The following is a 10,913-nucleotide window of genomic DNA, read 5'->3' as shown; positions in this document are numbered from 1 at the left end:
ACGGCCGGACGCAGGGCCGGCACGTCTGGCTCGGGGGACTCTCTGGGTTTGGCGGTTCCCCAAAGTTACACTCACGTACCCGCGTCCGCACGCACAGACTAGCAGAATTTAGGGTCACACGAAAGCCAGGAGGTGGGAGGGGAATGCTAAGATCACAGTCACTCCAGAGGAACCTTCCAGGAGGCCTGGGGGGTGGGGGACGAGAGGCAGCGCTGTGTCCCTGGGCCTGGGTCCCCTGCGAGGGGCTGGGGGCTCCCGGGGAGGGGGCGCACACACAGGCCGGGAAGCAGGGAGCCCACGTGACCTGGGGCCCCAGGCTGCAGGAGGGCTGTGTGGGTGCCCTCTCGGCACCGGGGTCTGGCCGGGCAGGTGGGTGAGGAGGGGGTCCGTGCTGTCATCTGTAGTCAGTTACTCAAGCCCTGGCTTCGTGATGCAGCCCCAGGGAGGGCTCAGCCGGCCCTCGAAGAGGAAAACCAGCCGCTGCCGGAGAGACCGTGGCCAGATGGGTTTCTGCTCCTTCCCGGCAGCCCTGGGTGGCTGGGCCTCACCTGGAACTTCTGGGGTGGAGGGGGAGGGGGGGTCCTGGGATGTGTCCCTGTGGGCCTGGGGCCCGCCTGCTGCGGGCTGTGGGAATTAAGCAGAGCCCCCGCTCGGTCCCAAGGGCCCTTCCCGGCCCCCTCAGCCCTTCCCCGGCGGCCTGGGCCTGCCGTAACCTGGCGTCACCAGGATCTCTCATTGCTTCTCACAAAGTAAACAGACCTCCCACGTGGCGACAAATGGACATCTCAGGAGACGGGAGACTTGGGTGCGGGGCGGGGGCGGGGGGTGGTTACTGGGGGCTGTCACTCTCTCCCTCTGTCCATTTACTTCCCCCGGGGGGCTGGCGCCCTGGGTGCTCCCAGAAGGACCGTCCACACGGGAAGGGACACCCAGGCCCTTTGGGTCGGCTTCCCAGCTCCACGTGAGGTGTCCAGCCAAGGCTGGGGGGCCCACTGGGGTCGTTCCCCGTGTGGGAGACCCTCCTCTGGTCCCCACGCGGAAACCTGGACCGTGTCTCCCAGCTGTGCAGGGACGAAGGACGCTGCGTCGCGGCGAAGACGACCGTGGGGCGGTTATCTTGGGGGCAGAGGCGACCGTGCAAGGGCTGTCCCTCCCCAGCCCCCAGCCTGGAGCCGCAGAGCGGAAGGGGTGTCCAGCCAGCTCCTCAAGCCCGCCTGGGGGTGGGGGTGGAGCAGCCCCCCCTCGGGCAGCCCCTCCCAAGCTGCAGGCCCGCTTCCTGGATTCCTGAGGATCTGAAGGCAGCCCCCACTGCTGCCCCCCCCCATCCAGCCTTCCCTCCTCCCTCCTCCCTAGGCAGGGAGCAGGCTCTGCCGGCCCCAGGGGTGCCGGGGAGACTGGGGACGCTGCTGCTCTGCTCGCCAGCCCCTTCCTCCTCCCCGCAGAAAGACGCTCAGGCTGCGGGGGGGGGGGGGGGGGGGTAGGGGACACTGGGGTCTCGGCGAGGCCGAAGAGCGGGGCGGCGACGGGGGGCCGTGCCGGGTTATGCAGGGCGGCCGGCCGGCGCTGGACCTGCTTGGATGAAGGATGGGATTCTTCTCCCAGCCTTGAGTTGGGGTCCTCAGGGCCATGGGGCCCCATGAATTATTTCTCTAAGGAGAATACCGTTGACTCTGCTCTCCGGTCGCCTTCCGGACCTTCCCCATCACTTTAAATCAATGCTGAAGGGCGGCGTTTGCCCGGACCTTCACCCTCCAAGTGGAGGGAGCTTCGAGGCCCACGTGATGCAGCCGTCCCCCGTCTGGGTGTCCCTCTGGGCAGGGGGGTGGGTTGCTGAGCCAGTCCTCACTTCCACCTGCCCTCGCGAGGCCCCCAGAAGAGGGGAGCGCAGGAGGGCAGCACTCGAGGACAGGGACCCAGGGGGTGATGTGGCCCCCCAATGATTTCTGGCTTGCTCCCAAATCCCCAGGCCCAACCTGTCTGCACGAAACCCACGCAGACACGCTCGTGCCGATGGCCCCAGCTGGGTTCGCCCGGGACCCTCAGCAGGAGGGCTCCCCGCCCCCACCCCCCAGCTGCAGTGGGGTCCCCCCCCTTAACTCGGGGGACCAGAACGGGTCACGCCATCACCCAGGCCCTGCTCCATCCGTGCAGCCAGGCGCCCGTGTGTGCCCGTGGGGTGCAGCCCTGCACGGGGACACCGGGTACAGAGGAGAACGGAGTCGGGGGTCTTTACTCCACACGCAGGACTTTATTGGGGCCGTCACAGGCCGAACCAGCCGGGGACACCACCACGCCGCGGGTCCCGGCTCTGCCTCCGCCGCTGCTCATCCAGGAGCCTGTCCTGGATGTCTTCGTCGCTAGGGCTGCCGTCAGGGCTCTGCTTTTTCTCGGGAAACAGATCGGGGAACGTGAAGGTCTGTCCGTGCGCCTACGGAGAAAAGGCAAGGCCTCCAGCACCGCACCGAGGAGAGGACAGGGACACCGGCGCGGAGCCCGCAGCTCGGACACGCGGCCAGCGTCTCGGGGGCGAAGGTCCTCGCCTGGAAAATAAACATCTCGGCCTGCTGCTGGCTTTTATCTAACAGCGGGAAGCCATTACCCCGGACAATGCCCCTTTTCATCGACATTATCTCTCCCAGGCCTGGTGTCTGCATTGGCTGGAGCCTCATTAAAAGCAGCCCAGCAAAGCGCCCATTCACCGGGCGTGGGGGGCAGCCCGGCCGGACTGGGGGGCAGGAGCGAGGGGCAGGAAAACCCGGCACAAACAGCGTCTGGTGCCACACTGAAACTTTTTCCATCCAAAATACCTAAAGGCCTTTACCCACATTAAAGACTACCCCTCCTCCCGGCTCGGAGCTTGGCAAATGAGACGCGTGTAACGTACAAAGAAATGTACATATGCAGCAGTCTATAAATCAAGACCGGCTTTGCAAATTAACTGGTTTTACGTCTTTCACTAAGAGTTCAGACTGTGCCAGTGTCGGCCAAGCCCCAACCCAGACCCCCGAGCATGTGTGCGGGGGCACCGGCCGGGCCCGCTGGTGCGGAGGCGGGCGCTCTGCCTGCTCCCCGGGGACCCGGGCAACCGTGAGGTGCTGTTTCAATTTGCTAAATACCCCGGAGCAGCTCCCCAGATCGGGGGCGCGGGAGGGGACGCGCCAGGGCAGCGCCATCTGCTTCCAGACGGGCGAAGAAGGATGCAGGGCGGCCTCCGTATCTGGAAAGTTTTAATAAGTAAAATCGGTAAAGCGCGCTGGTTGTTGGAGACCCTTGTTTTGTAAAGAAATTTGGCTTTGGGCAGGCGGCCAAGTATGATCTGCAACAGCCCACCCCCACCCCGAGAAGAGGAGGTTTATGAATTCTGATCACACGGCGTGGGGCGCAGGCCCCAGTAAGAAAGCAGGGCTGTGTGCACGCGGTAGCCAGCCTGCTGCAGGATTAGCTTACACAGCTCAAAACTGCTTTTTTTTCTTTTTTAAAATACCAAAGGGCAATAGTTTACATGCAGGGCTGACTGCCCAGAACGGGGGTTTATGTGTAATATATCGAGGTGATTTTGCTAGCTTTCTGAGGTGGGGGAAAACCCAAAATGACATTTTAAAATATAAATACAAAGATGGCAATTTGCAACAGCTCGGGAAAAAAACGGAGGGAGCTGCCGCGAGAAATTCTCCCTCTCTTATCCGAGACAACGGCCACTTGTGGGTGCCGACTGGGCCCCCCGGGGCGCCCCTCTGGAGGGAAATTCGCCTTGTACTTCCAAAAGTAAGCCCTCGCTGCCTGCGAAGGGGAGAGTGTGAGCTGCTCGGCGGCAGAAAGGACCGGGACAGGAGACTGTCAGTCCCAAGCGCCCCTCGGGCCATCGGCCGTGCCCCACGGGCTCCCGCCGGCCAGCGACTGCGGTGGGAACGGCAGGCTTCCGCGTGCAGGGTGACGTTCCCCTGGCTGCGTGGGCCACAGGGCCACAGAGATGTTTATCAGGGCGTCGGGGGAAACGTGGGGCCCCCACCCCGCCGGCCGGGCTTTTCCGCAGCAGTCAACTCAAAATAGATTCGGAAACTTAATTTGTGTTCGTGATTGACCCTCGTGCGCTTTGCAATTCGCTCTGTTTTTGAAAGCCCCAGAGAGGGGCCCACGGGGACACACGGGGGAGCGGTCGGGCTCGGCACGGGGGTGGGGGCAGAGAAGGGACCCTTTCGGAGGGGAAGGGCCTGAGTGAGCTTCCTGCCGGTTTCCAGGCTGGGGGGCGGGGGTCCGTCACAAATGCCACTCTGGGCCGGCAGGAACCATGCCCAGCAGGGACTCTGTCCCCAGTTGTGCTGCCCGATTTCACAGAGGAAGAAAGGCACGTCCAGCGGCAGCTGCGCGCACCAGATCTAAGCAGGCTCCGCTGAGCGAGGTGGGGCCCGGGGAAGAATGCGGGGGCTCGGGTGACTCAGGAGCCGCTTGTAACCGTAGCTGGCCTGCTGGAGCCCTGGTGGCGAATGCCGGCACACGGGTGTCGGCCCGCACGCCGTGACAGAGACAGATGGCCCGATTTCACACACGGGACACAGGCGCCTTTATAAGGCCAACGGCCGCTCTCTCCACCTGGATAGGCTGGTTTTGTGCACGGCAAACATTAGGCCAAATAATTACGGGGGCCCCTGTTTGAAACAGCAACTGCAGTCAGAAAAGCTGCCGTGCTCACCCCGTCCTGCAAGCAACGGCCTCCTAGCGCCTAAAACGGGGCCGTGGGCCCAGGGGGTTTGCAATAGCGCTACTGCCATCTAGCGGCCACGGCCGGCCGCCTCCCGCCGTGAGCTCCGGACAAGGAGGAAGCCCCTGCCCCCCGCTCCCCGCCGCGTGTTTCCAACAGTGGGGGGTGGGGGGCAGCCAACGGACCCTGCAAGGAGGGCCCTCGCTGGCAGGTCCTCACGGGGACCAAGGGGAGGCCCTGCTGGGGGTCCTGGAGGGCTCGTCTGAGGAGGCTCCAGCGGGGTCACCTCACGCTGGACGGAAGGGCCTGAGCAGGGGGCTGGGAAGCCGCCTTTCACTCGCCACGGCTGGCAAAAGCTCTGACGGGGTCCTGGACCCTCTTCCCGAGCCCCCGGCCAGGCAGCACACGATCCAGAGGACGGGGCAGAAAGTGCCGGTGCCCCACAACCCAGTCCAGAGGGGAGGGGGCTCAGCCAGGGCCCCGGGGCGCGGCGAACCCACCCAGGCTCGGAGGCGGCTGCCCCCAACCCCCCCGCCCAGGGCAGTAACTGCCTCCCAGCCTGAGGCCTGTCGGAGGCCAGGCCAGGCTGTCCATCCGCGGCAGGAGCCCCTTCGGTGCTCGGAGAGCCCTGGTTTCTGCCTGAGCCCGAACCCCCTGGACCTGAGTGGACCCGCCTGTGGCCACAGCACGTTCAAAGTCCAAGGGCGCGACACAGCTGGCCCCTGAGAAGCTCCGAAATGCCCTGCGCGGTCCCCTCCCATCAGCTGAATGTGCTCGGAACGCCAGCTCAGCCTGGGGATTCGCCGGGGGTTAGAACTAATCGCAGGCTCGGCCCCACGAGCCGCGGGCCTGGAAATCCTGCCTCGCAGGGCCCCAGGCGGGGGCTGCTGCACAAACACGTCCCCCGCACCAAGGTCACGGTCGTGATAAGTCACGCCCATGACTTGGGACTCTGCCCGAAGCCCACTCACCAGCTGCACATAGGCCACCTTGTAGTCTGGTTTCTTCATCCTGACGTTTCTGTAATCCCTCTTCCTGTTGGAACCTGTCGGGGGGGAGGGGGGAACACTTTACTCCAAGCACGAGATTTCCAGTGCAACTAATCCAGGAACCCACTTTCTAGAAAGAGGCAAACGTGGAAGAATTGGTTGGTCTCCCACAGGTTACAGCAGGTCATGCCCGAAAGGTGACCGGTGCACATTTACCAAGTATGCTCGGGGCGGTGAGCACCGCCAGGCTCTGCTGGTGAAAACGCAAACGTGTCTGAGCAACTCGAGAAACCCGTTTCCTGCGTGTCAGCACCGCGACCCCCGTGGGCTGCCTCCCCTCACGCAGGAGGCTGCCGGCTGGGGGGACGGAGGTTAAGGGAACAAAGAGGAAAGCACTTTGCTGACCGGCTCCCGAGGCAGAGGGGAAGCGGGCTGCGCGGTGCGGGCAGGGCCGGAGCAGGAGTGGGGCTGGCCCGCCCGGGTTCCGTCCCAGCTCTGCCCTGTGGGCAGCGAGGGCCCGGGAGGCTGCTTCACCCTGAGGGCCTCGGTTCCCTCACGTGCCAGGAAGCAGACCCCTGGAGCAGCTGCGATGAGGGGAGCCCACCCCCCGGCAGGGCGGCAGGGGCCCGGCACGCACCGTGCTGCACCCTCGTCCGCACGGCGGCCACGGGCACATTGTAGATGCGCTCGAGGTAATTCCTGACGTCCACCCTGGTCATCCTGGGCAGAGAAGAGAAGCGAGGCTCAGCCGGGCCGAGATAAACGGCAGCTGGCCGGTGGGGCTTGAGCCACGGTCGATGCGGCCACCAGCCCCGCTGTTGCTGTCCTGCCCTCCACACATCGGTGGGGGGACACGGGGGGGACTGGGCGGCTGCAGCCACCATTTGCGCTCACTAGGGGCCAGACCCCCAAGCAGAGCTCTCCGGAGGGAAGGGCCGATCTGGGGGCACCCCTGGGCGGCCAGGAGCCCGGCCCACCATGGCCAGTCCCTTGCACAGCTGCCTCCCCACTGCAAGGTCCTTTCCTGGAAACGGCAGCCAAGGCGTCGGTAGCTTAGGCCCCCAACCTTTGCACCTGACACGGCATCATAAACCTCATCCTGGGCCACACCTGGCCTCTAAGAGCTGATGCTCAGGCCAAGCCCAGGCCCATGCGCGGGGACAGTCACATCCTGAGACTCCAGGGAGTGCCCTGCAGCTTGGGTGACAGGACGCTGCGTCCCTCCAGTGGCCAGGGCCTCTGTGAAGGAACCACCTTGAGAACTAGGTTTTGGGAAGCCATGGTAAGGAGCTCCAAGAGGATGGGCCCGCCTGCTGGGAAAAGCACTGAGCTCAATGCAGGAAACGAAGTGTCAGGCCCTCAACTAGGCTTCCCTGTGGGGGGCAGCCTGGCCTCGCCCCAGGCTCTGCAAACAGCCCGAAGGCTCTGCAAACACCAGGACCTGGGCCATATTTGCAGAGCAGCTCGGAGAGAGCAAGGGGAAGCCACACCTATGAGCCAGGCTCTGTGACACCAGCAGGTCGGCCAGCCCCTCGGGGGCGCTCCCCAGCCCGAACTCGGGGGCTTACTCCATGGGGATCCGGAACTGCACGGTGTCCTCGGGCTGGGCCGTGCCGGGCCGCACCAGCCGAATGAAGAAGTTTGTTCGGAAGACACGGAGCTGGGGGTTGCCCAGCTGGTACAGAGGGTACCTGAGAGGGAGACATTCGTCTGCATCAAACACTCAGAATGCGTGACCCCAGGGCTGCCCTGGCACACCCCCATCTGTTCACCCATAGCCGCAGGAGTGGGAAGCAAAGGGGGGTAGCTCTCCATAGGCCGGCACCCCACGGCCCCCTGTGCTGATGGCATGGCTCTGCCCGGTGTGGGCCCCGAGACCCCTGGTGCCCATCCACTCAAGAGTAGCGTGGGCTGCAGACCCTCAGGGCCGGCCCCTGGAAAGGGCCCATGGGAGACTCAAGGAACCGGCCAGCAGAGAGCACGCCCACCGCGGCCCCCCCCACACGCTGGTGGCCGGGCTTGGAGACACGCTTGTTCAAGGTGACGGTCCCACCAGCACGCAGCCCAGCGTGGCGGTGCTCCCTACGAACCCTGGCTTTCCCCGCAGCAGGGGCGTGGGCACCCGCACACCGTATGGGTGGGAGAGCATCACAGTCCCCGTCCTGAGGACTCCCAAAGCAGGTGGGCACAGCTGGACAGGCGATGCCACCACCCACAGCCCCGGCCCACTGACGCTGCCAACCCCACATGCGCTCTGGGCCTGCGCACGGCAGCGCAGCCGGGTGAGGAGGGTGTCTGAGGTCCAGTCTGCAGGGAGGCCAGAGGCCAGGCCTAGGGGAGGGTGGGCACACAGGGACACGGGGTGCCATCAAGGGTCTCACTGGGACCCCCGGTGACGAAGCTGCGGCGCTGCACACGGCCCCCGATCTTGGGGCACCACCTGTAGTGTGAAAGGAGGCTGGTCGAGGCCAATCCCGTAGCGGGCAGAATGAGGACAGCCAGGAGTTCGGAGGACCTGGTGAGCCCCAGAGCCGAGCGCCATCTACCTGAGAGCTGCTGGTGGCCAAGTCAGTGTGGCAGCTGCCCGGCAGAACCTCCGTGGTGAGAGGGGGGTAAGGGCAGTTTCTGGAGGCTGCGAGGCCTCAGGGAACAAGAGGCCTGCCTTATTTCACCCTCCACCGGGAGTTTGGGCCAATGGCTGGCTACCCGAGGGGCTCACTTATTCCCCCTGGTGACCAACGGCGGCACTGCAGGGGGGCAAAGTCAGGCCCTCTGGGTAACTGTCAACAGACCCTCCACCTCTCCGGGTCCCTGGGTTTGGGGGTGGGGGGAGGCCCAGTGTGAGGGTCGGAGGTTAGAGGCCTGAGCCGGGCAGGGAGCGAGTCTCCCCCGGGCGGGCATGGCCTCAGAACCCCCCTGTCCTCCCCGACGCTGAGCGTCAGGATGAGTCCCAAGGGCCTGCCTGACGCTGGAACCTTCCAGCCCCGGAACAACCAGCACTGCTGAACACCCTCCCTCGGGGCTCCGGAACGGGGCTCTCCCGGCCTGGTGGGAGGGGACGGCACCCCTGCGCGCCCGCCCCGCCCCCTGCCCGGCCCTCCCGCGGATCCCACAAGCGCGGATCCCACAAGCACGTCTCCAGCGGAACTCCCAACTTCTGCTCCCAGCACAGCGCTCTGGCTCGCTGCCACCTGCCCTACCTCCCCGTGGCCCCGAGGGTGACTCACCCGTGACCCCACCCTCCCCGCAGGTCCCGCCGGCTCTCCTCCCGACCCGCGGCCCTGGCTGCTCCCCACGTCCGCGCCGGCCCCTCGGCCCCGCTGCACCTGCCGGGGCGCCCCGGCCCCGCCACAGGCCTGCAGGTCCACCCGGGGCGGCCGCGCGCGAGTGCGTGCGCCACCCGTTCATCCCGGGGCCGGCGCCGCTCGCAGGGGACACGGGGCGTCAGCCTCTAGCGTGGGGGGCGGGCCGCGGGGGTCCCGGCGGACACCCGCACAGTGTCCTCGCCCCGGCGGCGCGGGCGGCGGTGACCCTCCCGGGCGGGCGCCCGTGGTCCGCGCCGCGTCCGCAGCTCCCTGTCCTGCACCCCGCCCCCCACCCCGCCAAGGCCCGCGCCCCGGGCCCCCGGCCCCCGGCCGCTCACAGCACATTCCGCGCCATCGCCGGCTTCCGGGCCGCGGGCGGAAGGAGGAGCACGCACCGCCCGCGTGGACCCGCCACAGCGCCCCCTGGCTTCCGGGAGGGCGCGCGGCGCCCCGCCCCTCGCCCCGCCCCGCCCCGCCCACCTGCCCGCCGCCCCGCCCCCGAGCACACCCCGCCCACAGTCACACCCACTGCCCCGCCCCCGACGGTCCCGCCCACCGCCCCGCCCCTCACACCTGCCCCCAACACCCCGCCCCGTACACCTGTCGCCCATCCCCATTCACCTGCCCCATCGCTCCGCCCACTGTCTCACCACGCCCACTGTCCTGCCCACTGTGTGGCCCACCGCCCCTCACCTGTACTCCTACCCCACCGCATCCGCACCACTCACGGCACCTGACTCGCTCTGCCCCAGCTTCCTGTCTCACCAGCCCGGACCCACGTCCCTACCCCACTGCTCCTAACCCATTCACCTGGACCCTACTCAGCCTGAACTCCTTGTCCGGCACACCCTGTAAGAGCCCAGAATCCCTCATGTCCCTGGGTCCCTCCCAAGTCCCACACACCCTCCAAGTATCCAGAACGCATCTTGCCCCAATCCTCTCTCACCCTACCCATGGCCTACAGCACGCCCTTAGTCCCACGTGTCCCCCCCTCCACACCCCTCTGCACCCCGCACTACCCCACATGCAACTGTAGGCCATGGCCAGCCAGCTAAGGTCGGAGATGGGGGAAGATGCGGGGGGGGGGACCAGGCTGCAGCCTCCCTCCTCCAGCCCCCAGGCCCCACTCTTCCCCAGTTTCCTATGCCCCACTTCTTTTGGCCATTCGTCAATCCCTTTAGCTGCCTCTCCCCCACCTGAGTGGCCTGTTCTCTTTGCACCAACAGCAACTTCAATACTCCTCAGAGCCTCAGAGCCGGGAGGGCAAGAGGGAAGTGCCAGCAATCTGTGGGGGAGAGAAGGGACCCCCAGGAAGTAGCAGAAGAGCCTTGCCTCCAGGGTGACCATGGTCCAGGCAGCAAGGAGGCTGGCCCTGCTGGCCGTCCCAGGCTTCGGAGAGGAGGGCCTGGGTCACGGCGAGCGGCTGGGGTGCCCTCCTTGTCCGTGTGTTTGGCGTAAGTGGGTTCACCTAGGAGGAAGGGACTAACGGTGAGTGGCCGCTAGGGACATTAGCCGAGACAGCCCTGCCTTCTGGGGAGGCACAGAGAAGGACAGGGCTCCAGGCCCTCTGTAGGAAGAAGTCAGTGGGGAGGGGGCATGCTGGGTGGCAGGGAGGGGGATGGAGCTGGAGAATGGGGGTCTCGGGGCCAGGAGACTTCTGGTCAGCACCGCCTCTGGTCGTGTTTGAACTTCAAGGCATGATGTTGGGTGTGACGTGCCCTCAGAGATGTGGCTGGAAGGCGGGCCCACGGTGTGTGTGGCTGACGGGGGAAGGCAGTTGGCCGACTCTGATGGGTTGGAGGGGGCCACCTGCTGCTCCAAGGAGAGGGATCACATCTGAGCAGGTCGCTGAGGGTCGTGGAGGAGGGTGGGGGCAGGGATGCGGTCTCCATGGTGCAGAGCCCTCAACACTCCGTCCCG

At 66.1% G+C, this 10,913-nt stretch overlaps 1 protein-coding gene across 2 annotated transcripts; it reads right to left on the bottom strand.

The window, feature by feature from the left end:
* Window positions 1-2,228: 2,228 nt before the first annotated feature.
* Window positions 2,229-9,421, bottom strand: MRPL23 (mitochondrial ribosomal protein L23). 2 transcript variants are annotated; one of them, XM_086696530.1, is made up of 5 exons: window positions 9,332-9,421; window positions 7,257-7,379; window positions 6,326-6,408; window positions 5,671-5,744; window positions 2,229-2,540 (listed from the first exon to the last, which is right to left on the bottom strand). In XM_086696530.1, the coding sequence occupies exons 1-5, from the start codon at window positions 9,346-9,348 to the stop codon at window positions 2,370-2,372; spliced, it is 468 nt and encodes a 155-aa protein (XP_086552656.1). In that variant the 5' UTR covers window positions 9,349-9,421; the 3' UTR covers window positions 2,229-2,369. The 2 variants fall into 2 exon arrangements, with proteins under 2 accessions (XP_086552656.1, XP_086552657.1); XM_086696531.1 differs by having other exon boundaries at window positions 2,229-2,428.
* Between the last annotated feature and the right edge of the window lie 1,492 nt (window positions 9,422-10,913).

Source organism: Puma concolor, unplaced genomic scaffold, assembly GCF_028749965.1.
Source record: "Puma concolor isolate L17-30 unplaced genomic scaffold, mPumCon1.1.hap2 unalloc_scaffold_40, whole genome shotgun sequence".
Lineage (NCBI taxonomy): Eukaryota > Metazoa > Chordata > Mammalia > Carnivora > Felidae > Puma > Puma concolor.
The sequence above is the reverse complement of the archived record's forward strand: the minus strand, read 5'-3'. Positions and strand labels throughout refer to the sequence as shown.

Bases quoted from the DNA above. Each gene is read 5' to 3' on its own strand.
- MRPL23 (XM_086696530.1), bottom strand. The intron at 5,745-6,325 runs GTGCGTGCCGGG...CCCCCCCGACAG, and splicing joins GCGGACGAGGGTGCAGCACG to GTTCCAACAGGAAGAGGGAT. The intron at 2,541-5,670 runs GTGAGTGGGCTT...TTTATTTTCCAG, and splicing joins AGGTGGCCTATGTGCAGCTG to GCGAGGACCTTCGCCCCCGA.